Genomic DNA, 21,068 nt, shown 5'->3' on the forward strand with positions numbered 1-21,068 from the left:
TCATTTTTCAACTTTACCAAGTAATGAATTGAAAGAAAATTATTTTTTCTTTCAATTTTTCATCTTTCATACCAAGCACATCTATGAAAAAAAATTATATTTTTCATCTTTCTATATTTATATTTTTATAGCACATTCAATTTTCATCTGTTCAATTTTCTTTCCGCTCCACCAAGCAAAGCTTAAGGGTATACTTGGTTGAGTAGGAAAGTAGAAGAGAAGAAAAGATTGAAAGATTGAAAAAGTGGGAAGAATATCAATTTTGAGTGTACTCGTTAGGAAAGAAAACTAAAAAGGAAAGAAAACGAGAGATATGATAAATTTTCTATCCTAACGTATAAAAATAAACTATTCTAAAATAAAACTATAAGAGGAGAGAAAATGAGAAAGGACAGTGCCTTACTTTCAAAATTATGCATTTTTCTAGAAATTTCATTTTCAGTCCTCTCATTTTTCAACTCTTCCAAACAATGAAAGGAAAGAAAATTACTTTTTGTTTCAATTTTTCAATATTTCCGACTAACCACACCTATGAAAAGAAAAATTATATTTCCTATTATTATATTATTCTACTCCTTAAATTTTTTTTTTCCATTTTATCAAGCAAAGCCTAAAGACCAATTTAGCAATACTTCTTAAAAGCACTTTTTGAGATAAAAAAACATTACTAAACAATATGCTTTTGAGCTTGTTAAAAGTTTTTTCGGGACAAAAAAAAATGCTTTGAAAAATCACTTTTTTGGCCAAAAGTAAAAGCAGAAAATTTCGACTTTTACTCAAAAGTGTTTTTGAGAAGCAATGCTAAACTGGCCTTAAGTACCTTCTCCACCAAGTTAGGTGATTACCTAATAAATCATTTCATTAAAGAAAAGGTAAGTCACAACACATGGCTTAAAAGGGCCCAAAAAATATAACAAAGAAACTCCCAAGTTCAGGTCCCCAAAACCCTAGATGCTTAAACCTTCGTCACCAAGCTAGGGAAGGAGTGGGAGAGAGCATCGGGGTGAAACGAGAGCAAGGCTGTCGCAACCGACCATTGACATGCAAGCCTTCGGCAAAGGTCATGCCACAACAAAGTCCCAAAAAAAGATGTCGAAGCCACCAAGGAGCCAGCCAAATGCAAATAGTGAGGGAATCAAAGCCAACTCATCAACTACAACTACCATATGCAGGTTTTGGTGCAATGACTCTAGTGAACCATCAAAGTTCATGCTGGTGAGGATCTATGAAAGCACCAACACCATATCAAAGGAGGATCAGAGGGGCATTGCCAAAAAGGAAAACAAAACAAGACTTGCCAAGAAGGAAGCCCCTCCAAAGATCGAGGGGACGAACATCAAAACCATGGGGGAACACATGGGGCAACCAAGATCCAGACTGGCCTCTCCTCGTCAACCATAGTCAAGTGGAGACGAGGGAGGCAAGATCTAGAGATTATTTCGTCGAAAAACAAAAAAAAGGTGAAAAGGAAAAAACAGAAGCCAGACAACCGCTCACAGGCTAGACCAAAGCTTTGGACTTGGTAGAGAGAGAAAATGGTTAGGTTAGCTGATTACTTCATAGATTAGGCAATCCCCCCAAGGGACGTTTTGATGAGTCAACTTTGAGTTTGAATTAGCGGCCTTCATTATTCAGTTTTAAGGTTTAGAGTTAACCAAAAAAATTAATAAAACAGATCAAACGACAATTTATTTATTGAAAATAGGTCGAAAGGTACAGAAAACTGACAAAGCACATGAATTAGTTCATGGCATGGATTTATTGTTTAATAAACCTTCTGAATAAACCTAGAAAACAAGTCACAGGTAGACAAACATGAAGTTATGCCAACAATCAATCCTATTAAAGGGTCATATATAAACATCAGAGAGATAACTTGCAATAAGAGTAAAAAAACATGCTTTTTTACTTTAAAATGACAGTGCGAAATCTTGCTAGAAAACCTACCAGACCTATTTTTTTGATATCGGTAGTACCACCATACAGTGTAGCCATCCTCTTCTTTGAGTTTCGAGTGCGAAAATGGTTGCCATATCAGGAAGTCAGGGGTGGTGGGATTTTCTGTTCCCGTCATCATCCCTTACAGCTGAACTTTGAAGAGATTCGGTCAGCAAGTTGGGTGAATATGAGTTGTATCTTCCAGCAGAGTTGTTTTGCGGTGCAGGAATTGGACCTATAATTGCAACCACGGCATGCTGAACGAGAAAAGACATTACCAGCTGAAGGATATGAAGAAACCTAAAAGTTGCCAGGAAAAAATACACACAACTAATGATTGAGAATTGCACCTGGGCTTTGGAGGTACCGCCTTGTATCACATGCAGTAAGTAATGCGCAGAGTGTACAATCCATGTGATGCAAATAGTTACACTGTCAGGCCAAACCACCATTATTAAGATTGAAAAATCGGAAAATGATACTCGGTTAAAGCTGGCATGGCTATCTTCCGAATCCAAGTGACTTTAAACAACAGATGGAGGTCTTGGTGAGACTGTTATTTCAGTTTGTTAAGCATTCAATTATTGGTTGCTTTTGCTTTCTTATGCATGCAGGAAAAAATCCTCATTCCTCAACCAATTAAGTCGACCTCTGAGCCTAACTTTATCCCAATCATTCAGTGATCAATCAAGTAAACTGGAAAACCGAATGTTCAAAAATGCCTAAGCTGCATCAGGAGTCTCTTTCTCTCGAAGCCATTGAATATCCTGCCCAATTGAATAATTTGAGAAAATAAATATACAAGGAGAAAAAAAAAGAAAGAACACAACTACATAACAAAGAGCAAAAGATAACAGGTGATAATCATACTTGTCTAAATTCTCAACTAGGGTCCAATTTTCGAGGGAAGTGACACAGGTATCATGACGGGTTTCTAGTAGAACAAGTGCTATTGTATAAAGGAAAAAAAAGCAGGAAACCAGAGCAATTTCGGCTTAAAAAATTGCTGTAACAAAGTCCAGGATGATCTCACAAAAACAAGAACTTAGCACTTGAGTGGTTGAAAAGTCTTAGTTGTCGCTACAACTTTCTTAAAAGTAAAAGAAAGAGAAGTTATAGAGACAAACCATCTGACAAAAGCTATCTGAAAGCTGAAGTGCTTCTTCCCACTTGTTCACTGTGATGAGGCCCTTAATAAGGTGAATAAATGTACTTAGCTCGGGAACTCCGCCCATCCTTGTCATGTCCGCATACAATTCAAAGGCCTTGTTAACCTTACGCGCAAGTGAAAGGCTCTCAATAAGGGCATTATATGTACTACAATATGCTGCAGGAACTTGTGAAAATGACGCTATCTCATGATGAAGCTGTAAAGCCATCTCTAGTCTCCCAGCTTTTATAAAATTATAGATAAGCACTCTATAAACAGGAATGACCGACAGAGATTCACTTTTTCCAGCCTCATCTAAAATCCCTAGGGACATTATGAACTCTTTGTTGAAACCTTCAATGACCTTACGGTAGCCTGCGATATGCCTAGGCCAGTATGTCTGTTTCATCTCTTCCAAAAGTTCATAAGCCTTATCTAATAGGCCAACGATACAACAGTGGTTTATCAGAACACTATACGTGATGAAATTCGGAGCAACACCCTTGGAACCCATTTGTTCTAAAAGTTCAAGGCTTTTGTCTATTTTACCTGCTTTGCCGAAGCCATCTATCATTGCAGTGTAAGTCACCACATTAGGATAGCACCCCTTTTCTTCCATCATCAACATAAGCTTATAGGCCTCATCTGTCTTACCAGACTTACATAGGCCATCAATCATTTCTGTGTATATAACAACATTAGGAGCGCAAGAATTTTCAAGCATTTTGGATAAGACTTTTAAAGCAAGGTCTAGCCGTTTATCTTTAAACAACCTGTCAATTAATGAACTGTACGTATAAATATTTGGACTATAACCATGCTCAGACATCTTGGAAAACACTTCTTGTGCTTCATCTAGCTTTCCGACCTTGCAAAATCCATCAATAAGAGCATCATACACAACTTGGTTTGGCTTACAACCAACTACTGACATGGCTTCCAATAAATCATGTGCCTCTTTGACCTTGTGAGCCTTGCATAAACCATCCATTAAAGCTCCATATGTGAAAACATTTGGCATTTTGGCATCACTGTCAACCACTTTAAAATATAAATCTACATCCGGGATTTCTGCATTAGTGCACATTCTAGCATAAATCTGACAAGCTTTCTCAATCTGCCCAGCTTTGCAATGACCATCAATCAAAGCTGTATATGTAACAACATTTGGAATGCAACCTTTAGACAACATCATCTCAAAGAGTTCATCAGCCTTGGACACCTTCCTTGCTTTAAGATAAGCATGTATTAGAGCAGTGTACGTCACCACATTAGGGGCACATCCAACCTTTACCATCTCATTGAACCAATTATGTGCTTGTTCAATAAGATCAGCTTTACAAAAACTATCAATTAAAATAGTGTATGTATATACATCAGGTACGACACCATTCTTTTTCATTTCCCCGAACAATAGGAAAGCCTTTTCTACTTTAGAGGCATTACACAAATGAGCAATCACTTTGGAGTATGTACTAGTATCAGGTATAAAGCCTTTACGCATCATTTCATGAATAATGTTACATGCTTTCTCAAATTTCCCAACACCACATAGACACCTGGCAAAATTGCTGACATTGATCTTATTTAGTATAACTCCAGCAGCAAGCATTTCACCATAAGCGTTCTCAGCCAATTCTAGCACATCTGAGCTTGGTAACTCCTCATTCCCGCAAATGCCACCAATCAATATGTTATAAACCACATAGCCTGGTTGGCACCCACATTTGGTCATTTTCTTTAGCAATTTAAACGCATAAGAATAATCTCCAGATTTGCAATAAGCATGGACAAGAGAATTAAATATGCTAGGACTTGGATAACAACCTTCCGTAATCATCATGTTAAGGACTCTCTTACACCTACCAAGTTGTCTCTTATTCAAACAACCACAAAGCAAAACCCTGTATGTCACAACATTAGGAATGCAAGAATTAGCACGCATTCTATTCAAAAAGTCCATAGCTTCTTCAAAAAGCGAAGCTTCACACAAACCGGATATCATTTTTGTGTAAAAAGCAGTATCCGGCTTGAATTCTTCCTCCTCTATCAACGTAAGGGCCTCCCTCCATTGCCCCGTCCTACAAAGGGAATACGCATAACACCTTAGCGTATAACCATCCATGTGAAACCCAGCATCCGACATCTCTCTATAAACCAAATAAGCAGTATCTAACCTATCAGCTTGCAAAAACACTTGAACCAATGCACAATAAGTCGCTCTAGATGGCTTGTAACCGAAATCCTTAAGTCTACCTAATTCCTCTAATGCCATATTCCACAACCCATTTTTGCAATACCTTCCAATCAATAAATTAAGCAACTTTTTCAGTACATCTTTATCATCATTCCTAATTTCCAACAAAAATTTCTCATGAACACGGTCATTATTACTAGATTCTAATAAATCAAGCAAAGAATTAAACACAGCAGAAGCATGACTATACCCAATTTGCCTCCCAGCCCAAATGAAAAACTTTACACCCAATTCGGGTTTCAGTTTCACCAAGTTCAAAACTTCAACAACCAATTTTTCATTGATTCTTTCTCTAAATTGCCTAAGAACTATCTGGGTTTTGTCCTCAAACTCCCCGTTATCACTCATAATGGCATTCGCAATCAAAACAGCATCGTTTGAAAACTTACCAGCATCAACTTTTTTCTGTGAAGGAGGAACTGAATCAGCTCTTAAAAAGGCGAAGTCTTGGGATGAAACGGGCTCGACCCGTGGGTTGTTTTGCATCGGAAACGGGTCATCTGGATCGATTAGACCATTTAGATTGTCAGCGGAAGAAGTGGAAATGAATTGAGTAATTGGGGAGAAGAAGAATTGATGGGGAAGTTGGGGATTTTGAGGGGAAAAAGGCAGTGATTTTGAGTAAAATAAAAGAGGGTTAAGCAATCTTTTTCTCATTTGCATTTGGGTTTTTTTTTAGTTCTACCAGAAATTAGCAGTGGAGGGCTCTAGTGTAGGGTTTAAGATGAAGCTGCTAGCCATGGGAGTCAAGGAAAATGTTAGTAAAAGGTATTTTTAATTTATGCTTTGTTTATGTTTTCTTGTTATAATAAAGAATTATACATTAAAAATATGAATTAATTTCTAAAAATAACATTAAATATTTAATTAAATTATTCAAAATTTAAAAGATTGATCTCTGTAAATCAATAAAATGTTGAATTTTGATATCATAATCAAGAATTTAAATATTTCAAATAAATTATTAAAATATTTTTGAGCAAGATCTCACATTTGTTAAGATTGTACCTTAAAATCAATACGTTATTAACGAACCATCATATTACCTAACTATTTATATAAAATTCAAATTACCATTTGAATGCTTGCCTAAATTATCAAATAGGAGAAGCATGGTACTGTAAGCATAAATATTGGACATTTTTTATCACATTAAAATTTACACGAAAACCTCTTAATAAGATAGTATACTTTATTAATCACATCTCGAAGCACGTGTTAAAAGTTTATCGTATTAAAATTTGTATGAAAACTCATTGACAAGATAATATATCTCTCAATCATATCTTAAAGTACGTGTTAAGAATCTTATCACATTAAAACTTACATAAAAGCTTTTCAATCATATCTCAAAACACGTGTTAAAGATTCTTTTATCACATTAAAACTTACGCGAAAATTCGCATAATTCCTAATAAAGATAACTTGTTTTCAATCATATCTTAAAGCACGTATTAAAGGTTCTATTACATTGAAATTTACACGAAAACCCGTTGATAGGAAAACATATATTCCAAGGACAACATATCTTCCGATCACACTCTAAGGACTTATCACATATCTGACAACTCACTCGTATAAGATCCCACCAAAATGTATACAAATAACCCATCCGTGCCATTCTCATCCTTAAGATAGTCAACCTACCGTTACTTAGATGCTCAAAAACTCTCGGTAGCACCGTGTGAACCTCCAACCTTCCTCTATACAACTCTACATGGATGAAAATTAGAAAATATATATATATTAAAAGATTTTTTTCCCTTTAAATATAATATAATGCTGTCCATTTTCCCCTTTTATTTTGGTTTAATAAAAATTTTCAAGTGCCTCCTAAATCTATATGATGAATATAATATGAATAATTATGATGAATATAATATCAATACATCATCAATTTTATAATGAAATTTAACATCTTAAAAACAAATACATATGAAAAATAACAAAAATACAATAAAAATACATGGACTGACGAATCTACTGTCAGAACAAATATTACCATTTACCACATTAGATAATAGGTTTGATTTCATTCTATATTTTAAAAGTTCAGAAAGAAAAATCTGTAAATATACTCTCTTTTTCTAACTTTCCAGTTTCCTCCTTTTCTTTCACTTTTCCTCTTACCAAACACAAGTACCAAAGAAAGGAAAATCAGACCAAGTACAATAAGCAAAATAATTCATTCATGGCATGGATTTATTGTTTGATAAACCCTTTTATAAACCTAGAAAACAGGATACATCTTGATACTGCATTGCCATCATCTTCATTATGTTTAGTGTTCTTGCCATCATCTTCATTATGTTAGTTCAACTTTGAAGCGCTTCGGTTCAGCAAGTTGAGTGAGTAAGACCTGTTTCTTCTGGCTGAGTTGTTTTGCAGTGTAGGGTTCGGAGCAATAATGCCGACTAAGCCATAATGACATGAAGAAAGCAAAAAGTTAGGCAATATAACCGGACAAAATAAACTAAACAAATGATTGAGAATTGCAACTAAGCTTTAGAGATACCACCTTGTACCACATGCAATGAGTAATGATGCAACATGAAGAGTAAATAAATGATTGATACTCGGTTGAGCTGGCATGGCTTGCTTCCAATTCTAAGCGATTTCAAATGATCACCCAGGTCTCTGAGAGACTGTTATCTTGGTTTGTTAAGCATTGGTGGCCTTGCCTTCTGCTTTCTTATACATGCAAAACAATTCCTCGACCAATAAAGTCAACCTCAGAGTATAACTTTCGACGATCGCTCAGTGATCAATCAGTAAACTGGAAAACCAAATGTTCAACAAAGCCTAAGTCACATCAGGCGTCTTTTTTTTTTTTTCTCAAAGCCATTGAATATCCTGCATAAGTGAAGATTTTCAAACCAAAAGATATAAGGAAACATAAAACAACTGCAGAACTGCAATAAATATACATGTCTAAATTCTCGAGTACGGTACAATTTTCAAGGAAATGTCCTAGTTGCCACTGACATTTTTAAAATAAAAGAACATGGAGTTATAGAGACAAACCATTTGACAGAAGCTATCTGAAAGTTGAAGTGCCTCGTCCCACTTGTTCACTGTGATGAGCCCCTTAATAAGGTGGATAAACGTGCTTATCTCAGGAACTCGGCCCATCCTTGTCATGTCAGAATACAATTCAAAAGCCTCATTAACGTTGCCAGCCAATGAAAGGCTCTCAATAAGAGCATTACATGTACTATAGTATGCTGTAGAAACTCGTGAAAATGATGCTAGCTCCTGATGAAGCTGTAAAGCCGCCTCTAGTCTCCCAGCCTTTATAAAACTATTACTAAGCATTCTATAAAGAGGAATAACTGGCAGAGATTCACTTTTGCGAACCTCATCTAAGAGCCCAAGAGACAATATGAAGTCTTTGTTGAAACCTTCTATGATCTTGCGGTAGCCTGAGATATGCCTCTGCCAGTGTGTCTGTGTCATCTCTTCCAAAAGTTCATGAGCCTTATCCAACTGGCCAACATTACAACAGTGGTTCATCAAAACCTTATATGTCACGAAATCTGGAGCACAACCCTTGGAACCCATTTGTTCTAAAAGCTCGAGGCCTTTATCTATTTTACCTGCTTTGCCGAAGCCATCTATCATTGCAGTGTAAGTCACCACATTAGGATAGCAGCCCTTTTCTTCCATCATCAACATAAGCTTATAGGCCTCATCTGTTTTACCAGACTTACATAGGCCATCAATCATTTCAGTGTAAATAATAACATCAGGAGTGCAAGAATTTTCGAGCATTTTGAATAGGACTTTTAAAGCAAGATCCATTCGTTTATCTTTAAACAACCTGTTCATTAATGAGCTGTATATAAAAGTATTTGGATCATAACCATGCTCCAACATCTCAGAAAACACCTCTTGTGCTTCGTCTAGCTTCCCGGCCTTGCAAAATCCATCAATAAGAGCACCGAACACAACACGGTTAGGCTTACAACCAGATGCTGACATGCCTTCCAATAATTCATGGGCCTCTTTGACTTTGTAAACCTTGCATAAACCATCCACTAAAGCTCCGTATGTATAAACATTTGGCGTTTTGGCCTCATTGTCAACCTCTTTAAAATATAAATCTACATCCGGGATTTCTGCATTAGTTTGCATTCTAGCAAAAATCTGACAAGCTTTCTCAATCTGCCCAGCTTTACAATGACCATCAATCAAAGCTGTATATGTAACAACATTTGGATTGCAACCTTTAGACAACATCATCTCGAAGAGTTCATCAGCCTTGGACACCTTCCTTGCTTTAAGATAAGCATGTATTAGAGCAGTGTACGTCACCACATTAGGGGCACAACCACCCTTTACCATCTCATCAAACCAGTTACGAGCCTGCTCTATAAGACCAACCTTACAAAAGCTATCAATTAAAATCGTGTATGTACGCACATCAGGTACGACACCATTCTTTTTCATTTCTTCAAACAAAAGAAAAGTGTTTTCTACTTTAGAGGCATTACACAGATGAGCAATCACTTTGGAGTATGTACTAGTATCAGGTATAAAGCCTTTACGCATCATTTCATGGATAATTTTACATGCTTTCTCAAATTTCCCAACACTACATAGACACCTGGAAAAATTGCTGACGTTAATCTTATTTAGTACAACTCCATCGGCAAGCATTTTGCTATAAGCATTCTCAGCTAATTCTAGCACATCTGAACTAGGTAACTCCTCATTGCCACAAATGCTACTAATCAATTTGTTGTAAGCCACATGGCCTGGTTGGCATCCACATTTTACCATTTTCTTTAGCAATTTATACGCAAAAGAATAATCTCCTGATCTGCAATAAGCATGGACAAGGGAATTAAATATGCCAAGACTTGGATAACAACCTTCGGCAATCATGATGTTAAGAATGATCTTACACATATCGAGCTGCCCCTTATTCAAACAACCACAAAGCAAAACCCTGTATGTCACAACATCAGGAACACAAGAATCAGCACGCATTCTGTTCAGAAAGTCCATCGCTTCTTCAAAAAGCGAAGCTTCACACAACCCGGATATCATTTTCGTGTAAAGAGCAGTATCCACCTTGAATTCTTCCTTCTCGATCAATGCAAGGGCTTCCCTCCATTGCCCCGTTCTACAAAGTGAGTAAGCATAACATCTCAGCGTATAACCATCCATGCGAAACCCGGCATCCGACATCTCTCCATAAACCAAATGAGCAGTGTCTAACCTATCAGCTTGCAAAAACACTTGAACCAAAGCACAATAAGTCACTCTAGATGGCTTGTAACCAAAATCCTTAAGCCTACCTAATTCCTCTAATGCCATATTCCACAACCCATTTTTGCAATACTTTCCAATCAATAAATTAAGCAACTTTTTCAGAATCACTTCATCATCATCCCTAATTTCCAACAAAAATTTCTCTGGGATAGGATCATCATTACCGGACTCTAATAAATCAAGCAAAGAATTAATCACATTTACAGTATGACTATACCCACTTTGCTTCCCAGCCCAAATGAAAAACTTAACAGCCAAATCAGGTTTCATTTTCACCAAGTTCAAAACTTCAACAACCAACTTTTCATTGATACTTCCTCTAAATTGCCTAAGAAAAATCTGGGTTCTGTACCATAATTCCCCACTGTCACTCAAAATGGTATTTGCAATCAAAACAGCATCGAGTGAAAACTTACGAGCATTAACTTTTTGTTTTGTTGAAGTCCCAGAATCAGAACTTAGAAAAGCAAAATCTTGGGCTGAAACGGGTTCGACCCGTGGGTTGTTTTGTAATGGAAATGGGTCATCTGGATCGATTAAACCATCGAGATTGGCAGGGGAAGAGGTGGAAATGAATTGGAAGATTATGCGATTAAGTTGGGGATTTCGAGGGGGAAAATGCAGTGATTTTGAGTAAGATAAAAGAGAGTTAAACAATCTTTTCCTCATTTGCTTTGATTTTTACTGGGTTTGTTTGGTTCTATGAGTTTGGCAGTCTAGGTTGAGGAAGATGTGAGCCAAAATTTCTGCCAATTTTTCAACCCATACTGGTTTTTTTGGGTTAATATATCATTTGCTACTTCTGTTTGATTTCAAAAGTTCAATTTGATACTTGAGTTTTTTTCTCAATTTGTATATAAGTTTAGCTTCAATATTCAAATTTGATACCGCAATCAAATAATTTTGTGTGGCCAAGATATCCATCCAAGCACAAAAGTCTGCTCGAAATTTAAAATGATTTGGACAAAAATATTAGTCATAAAAAATAAGTTTAGGCAAAAAAATAGTTCTATTTAAAATATAGGCCAAGTTTGGACTTGAACATTCAAGACTTAACTTAGCTTAATTTTTTTTTAATTTAAAATATTTTATCTTATATTATGTAATTTATAACAAATACCAATTAAATCTATAATAGTATATAATATTACTATAATTTAAACATTAAAATATGTTAAGATCACTCTATATAAAAATTTTAATAAATAAAATATATAATTATTAAATATTAAATTAAAATTAATATAAAAATATTATTTTTTAAAAAAATAATATAAACGTGCCTAAAATAGGGTTGGATTAACTACTTACAAATATGACGAATTTAAACAAAATTTTAGAAATGGAATTATACCATGAGCAGCATAAATTGGAAGGAATGTATTGGTAAAGTGTTCACTTTTGTTGATCCCTCATTTCTATGTATCATTGATGCAAACTTTGATGCTTTTGTTGTTCATGACAGCAAATATAAAGTATCAGCATCTTTTTGTTGCACTTAAATCATGTATGTACCAAAGTGTTAACTTATCTAAACACCAACTACTATCATTTCTTTCCATGAATGTGAGAAATCTGATTCTGAAAAGCATAACTCATTTTCCTATTTCTTAACCTTAGATAATTTGCTGAATTTTGTTGGTCTTCTATTGAATAAAATTTTAAAAAAATCTTACTTGTATTATCGAGATATTCTAACTTGTCCCATTAAAATTTAAATCGTGGAGTTCATGTATTCGATTAGCTGCAAATTCGCCACATTATTTATAGTTCATTTTCAATCATTTAATGATATTTCATCAATTTTTTATATAATTGACGCATAATTTTGATAATTTGTTACTTTGAATCTCAAATTTGAATGTTGAACCCAAACCCTGAACATTGAATTTAAACCCTAAATATTGAACTTTGAATTTAGGATTTAGGTTTGGGTTTGAGGCTCGAGGTTCAGCGTTTGGGATTAGATGTTCAAAGTAAAAAATATTTAAAATTATGTATTAATAACATGAAAAAATTTGTTAAAATGCCATTAGCTCGGCCCCAAAGTTTGCCTGAAGAGTGGGAGGGTTTGGGTAAAATAATATGCTCGAAAAATGGGTTTGGGCAAAAAAATAAGGCCCGTTTAGAAAATGGGACAAGCCTTAGGTAAAGCTTTTTTGGCCTAGCCCGGCCCAAATATGCAAAAAAAAAATGTTATTTTCATTTATTATTATTATTATTATTATTATTATTTTACTATCATTTAACTATTATGTTGCTACTATTTTGTTTTTATTGTATAATTCATATTTTATTGTTAATTTTGTTATTATTTTAAAGGCGTTTACTTGTTAAGTTGCAACTATCTTAATGTTATTTAATATACATATTTTTTAAATTGTTTTCATTTTGTTAGGAAACATTTAATTTAATACTTTTAGTATTTTTAATGTATTATATTTAAAAAAAATAATATAAGCAGGCCGAGTTTAAGTAAAATTTTAGGCTCATTTTTCAGGCTGGGTCTGAACCTAGCAAACAAATCTAAAATTTTGATTGGGCCCGACATGTGAACACTTCTAAATACTATTAAATAATTGAAAATAAACCATAAATGATGCGGTAGAACGATCCCATACAATAATTTTTCTGGGATTCAAGGTGGAGAACCTTGCAATTAGATACGTATTAATTTATCATACATTGTAATTATAATTTCCTCAAAATGACAATAAATGGAGATTATGGATGAAGATTGAATCATCCACCTTTGCCTCATGTGTTGCGTAGATATTGAAAATATCTACATTAATAGATCTCCATTATATTCATAATCATTTCATGCCGCCCCATCTTATTTATTTTACTAATCAAATTTTAATTTTATATTATGAAATAAGTATATTATGATATATTTACATATATTTGATTTTATTTATATACTAAAACTATAAAATAAATGTATAGAATATCATAAAAGGGTAAAATGGTAAGTTTAAAAATTTAAAAAAAACTCGTATATTGGTTTGATAGTCAATGTATTCACCGTCCTAGATGTGGTTTGCGTTCGAGTCGCGTTATTCACGTTGCTGATAGGGCTTTGCACTCCTCTTATAATTCACCAAAAAAAATTGAAAAAAGAATAAATAAGCAATTCACCATCCATAATGAATAATACAAAATCTATGAAAATCTATGAAGCAACTCGGATTTTGCCGTTCCTATTTTGTTTTGATCATATTCAACTTTTTGTTTTTATCATAGATTTTAATATTGCAAATTTGGATATTTTAATTATTATTTGTAACAGATTCAGAGCGGATACATATATTAACCTTTAGATATTCATTATTTAACTTCATTTTACATTAGTAAATAATAAATATAGATTCAGATAACCGTTATTATAATCTATTTTATTTTTTTTGGATAACATATACGATTTTAAACTCTAATTTTTATACTTACTAAATTCGAATATTTATGACATTCGAATATTTAACGGCTATTTAATTAATTTGAATAATAATACTCAATTTAACATAAATAATAAATAAATTTAAAATTCTATAATAATAAAAAACAAATATACAATCCACTAACACCAACTAAACATGAGGTGTAAAGGAAATTTAATGAAAGCTTCAAAATAGGAAAATTCCACTAACAAGTGAGAAAGTCATTTCATTTGGACATCTTTTGCCTTTCCAGAGAGTCAAAATTAGCATAGAAATCTATGGAAATTATTATTTAATTAAGTAAAAAAGAAAAGAAAAGAACAAAAAAAGTCCCCAGAAAGTTCAAAAGGGCACCCACATTCCATGGCCAGCATAAGCCTTTACCATTTGAAGGAGGAAAAGTACAATTGACTCTTGTTTATTACATAAATTTTGGTCAATTTTAGATATTAGGTCGTCTATTATGCTCAAATTCAAAATTTAGTTCTTGTATTGTAATTTATCATAATTTGAATATCTTATTTTGTAATATCATTAGTTAATTCAAATACTTAACTATTAGAATGACTGATTCTATTACAAAATAATCCATGTTAGCATGACGGGTTATAATTTAGGATGTTTTAAGCAAAAAATTACTTTATTTTTTAACTGAAATAATTAATATTATTAACTATTTGAATTATTGATAATATTATAAAGGGATAGAGCAATATTTAGTCCCTAACTTGATAACTTTTACCCACATGTTCTCTGATTTTTTTTTCTACACTAGTCTCGAAACTTGACATTTTTTTTTATTTTGATCCCTGAACTTGGATTCAATTACAGTGTGATCATGTGATACTATGAGATTTGATATAACTATTAAATAATTCTAACTTTCTTTCAAAAATATATATATATATAAAAAAAAAAGAAAAAGAAAAAAGAATGTGATGTGAAGCTGAACAGTACAATCAACATCCAACTCAGCCGAAAGAAGAGGTATTCTGTCGCTTTAGTTGTGGAACTTTTAGTAAGTTTTACTTTTTATTCCCTATTTTAATATGCCCACTTTAAACGGAGGGAAAACGAATAATTAGTTCCAATAATAATATTGATTTAGGGCAAATTCTATCGGGGACAAATGTTCATATTTTTAGTAACTTTTAGACTTGTTCAAGGGTTGGGTATTTTACCTGACTCGATAAGCTTGGTCTAACTTTTGTACTTTGGGTCAGTTTGATTTGGCCTAAATTTAATTTAAATAATAATTTTTTTATATTTTAAATTTAATTATAAAATATAATTTAAATATTTTATTATCTTTTGAATACTAAAAATGAGTTTTTTTGGTGGGTTGAGTTGGCACGAAAATGGGCATTAGCTTGACTCATTAACACTTATAGTGGTTGTGCGTCATGCATGGTCCGTCTCTTTAAGCCTTCGACTAGCGCTTTTTACTCAATTGAACTTATCGCTTCAGGTATGTGAGTTTTTCGCAAAGTTAAGAGACAAAACTTTGACTAGAGACAATGCTGACCTATTGAGGGGTCCATCAACTCAAAGGGGATGACATTTCGAAAACTTCATTTGAAAGAGTCAACCTTTAAGGGTGGCACAAAGGGGATTGTTAAGAGCCTTGGTCCCCTCGATTCAGTATAATTACCTCTTTAGGCCTTTAAATTATCTTTTAATTATTACTTAATTAGTGTTAGAATTATATATCAATTAAAATTTAATTTTAGATTTATAAATAACATCTATTAGTAGCAACAATATCTTAAAAAGAAATATTATTTTGAATATTAATCTCATTATAGGTTCTTATAATATCTACATTTTAGATATAATGCCTAGAACTATCTATAGCCCCTCTTCAACCCTTAAATAGGAGTATAATACGCTTTAATGCACTCAAATTCACGTCCTCCTTCACTGACAATAATACCAATGCTAGTCGAAGTAAGACTCAATCGACTCAAAAAGAAATATTTGATCCACAATGAAATAAATATGTAGGATCGTTTAATTAATTTTTTATAAATTGTTTAATTTATGCTAAATAAGTACTTTATTATTATTATTATATGTAAACAAATAAGAGATTTTAAAAAGTAAAAAGATTTAATATATAATATTTTAATAATTAACTTTAATCACTGTTATTAGTTTTTATTAATTTAATGCAAATATTTTTTTGTACTTATTATGAATCATTATTATCTTTATTTTAATTTAATAATAGAATTTATTTTCTAACATAATTCTAAATTTTTATATTAGTTTCAACTTTTTATTTATAAAATATTATTTATTTTAAAATACTTAAATTAAATATATTAAACACATCATCCAACACAAGTGCTATTAAAACAAATATTATTAAATTGAAGTCAAATAATAGTATTTTAATTTTTTATCCTTAAATTAAGGCATCAAAGATTCAATCCAGTGATGTAATAATTTTGTAATATTTTAAATTTCATGATTTTTAAAATGGGTATAAAAAATTACTATATAATAATATATTTTGGACCCACATACTAAATTTTTTATTATAATTAACTCTCCACAATTATTAATTCCATTTGATTATTGATTAATAGAAAAACAAAAGAAAATGGCCAAATTCAATGGCTATGGCTGTTGGTCAAAATTTTCAACTTATTTTTTAATCTTTTTGCTTTTAAATAGTAATAATTTTAACGGCGGGAGGAGATAGTTTTCTTGAAGAATTTGGGAACTCAATAGAGCCACTAATTTACTGCTATTTTTTTTTCTATAAATATGGGAAAAATAAATTCTGCCTTTCACTTTCAAAGCCTATCACTTTGAGTCATTTCACTACCTAAACTGACAAAAACCATTGGTGGGTATCTGATAATTTGGACTCTTTGGGTGCTTTTTGGAAGGCTTTAATGGAGTTTCTGCAACTGGGTTTTTTAGTATTTTAGTGTTTCTTCACTGGGTTTTTAGCAGCAACCTTTTCTTTTTCCAATATTTCGGCGATCACTTTTTTTTTTTTTTTGGTATTGAGGATTGTTTGAGAGGAAAAAAATGGTGAATTTTAAGCAGTTTTGGACGAAGAAGACGTTGGTTGGACTTGGGTTGGGTCAATTTTTGTCTCTTCTTATTACTTCTACTGGCTTCTCTTCCTCTGAACTAGCTAAAAGAGGTTTATTTTTTAATTTTGGCTTTTTCTTTTATGTTTTGTCAATGGTGGTGATATGGAAATCTACACTTATGAAAATTTGGTAAATATTGAAAAATAAGTATAATTCAATTAGTTTCATTTTATTTCTAGCTTTAATTCTGTACTTAATTTGATTGATTTCTGTGTTTAGAACTTGTAGATGTGTTTCTTGTGCTAGTAGATTGCAAAGAATGGAGCAAATTTTTCTCTGATATATATAAGCCTTGTAGATTATTTTTTATATTGTTGCCTCTGGTTCAAGATATTAGGTCAAAGATGACTGATTATGTGGTATAATCAACTATATCTCTTGTTCCGATGCAGTATTGGTTCTGATTTTTGTCCTTGTTTAGATTATGTGCTTTGACAGCCTATATAATGGGACTTGGGTGTGAGTGTCGGATAAAAGTTTGTCTAAGATGGATTTATTCTATGCTTTTTAAGTTTCCTATGTGTTTGGAGCAAGTCATATATCTCAATAGGCATAGGAAACAAGTATCATACATAAATACTTGGACAAAAATGACCGGTTCTTTCTTGGCAAGGAAGGAGTGGTCTTTTGTCTATTTGCACTTGGGCCACTGCTTGTTCTATGTTGTAGTAGATTATCAAAGCTCAAATTATAAATCAAAAAATGAAGTGAATATTCACATGGCTTTTGAATTATGTAGCATTATTTGGTTATTTATATGAAGATAATTTTCTATTAAATTAAGTGATCTCTCACCATAGTTCATTTATTCCCCTGTTTTATTGTGTATGTCAGGAATCAATGCGCCGACGTCCCAGTCTTTTCTAAATTATGTACTGTTGTCTGTTGTCTATGGAAGTGTCATGCTTTATAGAAGGCAAGCGCTTAAGGTATTTCTTTGCTTTGACATCGCTTCTTCTCATATCCATTTTGTGTGGTTTTGATATTCATTTGATTGCTCGCCTTATTGTAGGGTTAATTGTTTTAGTACTAGGGATTATATGTGATACATGTCCGGGGCAGTTGTGCACCAAAGCAATGCTTTGTAGACATAAATAGCATGCAATATGAAACTCCTGTAAATCAGTACATTTAAACAAACTGCTACTCAGAAATGCAAAGGGGGCAGCTAATAAGGTAGAAGTTAAAGGGTTTCGAGATATCTGATGGATCGAGCTGTATATCTCCGCAAGTGGCTGCTAGATGAATAATCTGGTTTCAGTTTCTTATGTCCTATATAGATGAATATAACTGTTATAGGCTTATAATTTCATTATTTTGCTGCCCTTCTCTGTTTCTTGGAGCAGAAAAAGAAAAAGAAAAAATGTTTGAATGGGCTTGAGGAAGGTCTTGTTTTTATTGATACTCCATATCATGGATCTCTTTTCCCTCTCCTTCAAATTTGATGCCTTAAATTTGGTTGCTTTGCTTGGAACTTTTGCAGGCAAAATGGTATTATTATGTAATTCTCGGATTGGTAGATGTAGAAGCCAATTATCTTGGTAAGTGCATCATGTTCTTCCTATGAACTTGGCTAATTTGATGTAATTTGCTCCCCATATTTTATATATATATATATATATTAGATTAAGCTGGAGTTAACTTTAGTTTTGAAGTAGCTTTCCTTCGTTTATTATATCAGTAAAGAAGCTTATAGGGCATCTGCCTCTTTGGAATGGTGTCTATTGCCCTATAGCCTTTGTGTTGCCTTTTTCTTCAAGGAAAATTTTCTGTTTAGGTGTTTTCGTGCACATTTCAGAAAAATAGTTGTCTTAAAATCAGTTGATCTTTACTCTAGTTAATTGGCTGTCACTTCATGTGCAGTGGTGAAGGCATATCAGTACACATCTATAACGAGTGTCATGCTGCTAGATTGCTGGTCTATCCCTTCTGTCATGCTTCTTACCTATATATTCTTGAAAACAAAGTATCGATACAGAAAGATAGCTGGTGTGATTGTATGTGTTGCCGGTCTTGTCATGGTTGTGTTTTCAGATGTTCATGCAGGGGATCGATCAGGTAAAGCTTTGGCATTCTATTTTATTTGAAGGCATTAAAATGGGATACATGGTGCGTATTATGATACGATAACTGCTATTGTGGGTTTTAGGAGGCAGCAACCCTCGTAAAGGAGATTTACTTGTAATTGCTGGCGCAACACTCTATGCCATTAGCAATGTCAGCGAGGTAATTTATCTGGATTTGCAAATTAAACCTGAAATATTTGTTCACGTGATTTTTATTGTAAATGCAACACCTGATGAACACCACCAACCTCATCTGATGAATTTTTTTTTGCAGGAATTTTTAGTTAAGAATGCCGATAGAGTTGAACTCATGTCATTTTTGGGTCTCTTCGGTGCCATTATCAGTGCAATACAAATGTATCCTTGGTTTCCGATTTTGATCGCATTTAATTCATTGACTCCTGACCATTTATAGTTTTATGAAGTTGTCTATTTACTGTTTTCAAATTGATTTATTTCTCAATAAAATGCATACTCATCTGCAGAATGATAAACTATCCTGTGCAATCCCAAAGATAGCAGTTACATGTTTTGTTGCTTTAATTTTTATTTTCAATCTGTTACCCTTAATGGTGTCAATAGAAGCATAGTTGAACGCAATGAACTCAAATCTATTCATTGGACAGCCAGTGCTGTAAGTTTCTTCAGAGATATGGTATTGATATAAGCTCGAGAGTTTGTTTTATTAATGTATGTAAACCATTCTTTTTGCTTTTCAGGCATTTCCATTTTTTGGATTTTCATTGGCTATGTTTCTATTCTACTCGTTTGTCCCAGTCTTACTTAAGGTACGAACTTGCATTAAAATCCTATGAACATCTTTAAACGTTGATTTTGGAGCTTTAAAAGTTGGATTGCATTAAAATCCTGTGAACATCTTCAATCTAATTTTGGTTTCTTTCCTTTGCAGATGAGTGGTTCCACAATGCTCAACCTCTCGTTGCTTACCTCAGACATGTGGGCTGTTGTAATCCGAATTTTTGCTTATCATGAAAAGGTTGGAATTTTCAACAATATTTTTATTTTTAAAAATGATATCAAGTTTAAATCTAAGTTTGATCGGTCAATGATCGGTTTTCTGATACAAGTTAATCCTGTACAGGTTGATTGGATGTACTTTTTGGCCTTTGTTGCAGTAGCTGTTGGACTTATCATTTATTCCGGGTAAGCAATTTACAGTCCCAACTCTTTCTTTTCCAACTTTTTGCCAACGCTAGTTTAGCTCCATAAAGCTTTCGGAGGGGAATTAGGATATGTTTTTGCTTACATACATCTAAATCATCGATCTCTCCATGTCTGTTTCTTTGTATGTGTCTAAAAATTCATCTATGAATCATGAGAAAATTGATGCATATTTATATTTTCTGTATATTTTTTATCACTCTTGCACTAGAGGTGACAAGGATGACGATCAAAGCCTAGCTGATGTTGCCGATCAAGGTACTGAAAGAAGTAAGCATTTTGATGAGGAAGCTGGTTTTGACAACCTCAATCGAGGAAATACCGTTGGAAGCTCGAAAATGGGGGATACTAGCAGGCATGATTGTATGACTAGCTCCGGTGGAAGAGAAACTATCGAGAACACGAGCATTGGAAAAGATATGCAAGGCAAGAAATCATGATGTATTTGTTACTTTAGATAAAAGAAACTATCTACTATAGGACTTGTAAAAAGGATTATGAAGATGATAAAAGAAACATCAATTTTGGTTAATTATGTTGCTAAATGGCATTTAAAATAAAGAAAATTATAAATGTGGTGTTGCAATTGTCATTTAATTCCAGTGCTTTCACTGCAGCTCTTCTCATCCCTCTTTCACTTTGAACCTA

The 21,068-nt window shown here is 33.2% G+C and overlaps 3 protein-coding genes across 4 annotated transcripts; 1 reads left to right on the forward strand and 2 right to left on the reverse strand.

Annotated features, from left to right (window-relative positions):
* Nucleotides 1–1,663: 1,663 nt before the first annotated feature.
* Nucleotides 1,664–6,131, reverse strand: LOC108474556 (pentatricopeptide repeat-containing protein At1g06710, mitochondrial). The gene is made up of 3 exons (XM_017776521.2): nucleotides 3,066–6,131; nucleotides 2,289–2,705; nucleotides 1,664–2,195 (listed from the first exon to the last, which is right to left on the reverse strand). The coding sequence occupies exons 1-2, from the start codon at nucleotides 6,006–6,008 to the stop codon at nucleotides 2,661–2,663; spliced, it is 2,988 nt and encodes a 995-aa protein (XP_017632010.1). The 5' UTR covers nucleotides 6,009–6,131; the 3' UTR covers nucleotides 1,664–2,195; nucleotides 2,289–2,660.
* A 1,227-nt stretch (nucleotides 6,132–7,358) lies between these two features.
* LOC108474514 (pentatricopeptide repeat-containing protein At1g06710, mitochondrial-like) lies at nucleotides 7,359–11,399 on the reverse strand. The gene is made up of 3 exons (XM_053026062.1): nucleotides 8,370–11,399; nucleotides 7,864–8,198; nucleotides 7,359–7,759 (listed from the first exon to the last, which is right to left on the reverse strand). The coding sequence occupies exons 1-2, from the start codon at nucleotides 11,289–11,291 to the stop codon at nucleotides 8,181–8,183; spliced, it is 2,940 nt and encodes a 979-aa protein (XP_052882022.1). The 5' UTR covers nucleotides 11,292–11,399; the 3' UTR covers nucleotides 7,359–7,759; nucleotides 7,864–8,180.
* Nucleotides 11,400–16,659: 5,260 nt separating this feature from the next.
* Nucleotides 16,660–20,993, forward strand: LOC108474650 (uncharacterized). Of its 2 annotated transcripts, none has more exons than XM_017776644.2 (11): nucleotides 16,660–17,222; nucleotides 18,007–18,101; nucleotides 18,656–18,713; nucleotides 19,036–19,230; nucleotides 19,322–19,398; nucleotides 19,513–19,595; nucleotides 19,821–19,872; nucleotides 19,958–20,026; nucleotides 20,149–20,235; nucleotides 20,341–20,402; nucleotides 20,632–20,993. In XM_017776644.2, exons 1-11 carry the CDS (start codon nucleotides 17,105–17,107, stop codon nucleotides 20,858–20,860), a joined length of 1,125 nt encoding a protein of 374 aa, XP_017632133.1. In that variant the 5' UTR covers nucleotides 16,660–17,104; the 3' UTR covers nucleotides 20,861–20,993. The 2 variants fall into 2 exon arrangements, with proteins under 2 accessions (XP_017632133.1, XP_052882023.1); XM_053026063.1 differs by having other exon boundaries at nucleotides 16,758–17,222; nucleotides 19,207–19,230.
* The last annotated feature ends 75 nt before the right edge of the window (nucleotides 20,994–21,068 follow it).

The sequence above is a fragment of the Gossypium arboreum genome, chromosome 3 (genome assembly GCF_025698485.1).
Source record: "Gossypium arboreum isolate Shixiya-1 chromosome 3, ASM2569848v2, whole genome shotgun sequence".
NCBI lineage: Eukaryota > Viridiplantae > Streptophyta > Magnoliopsida > Malvales > Malvaceae > Gossypium > Gossypium arboreum.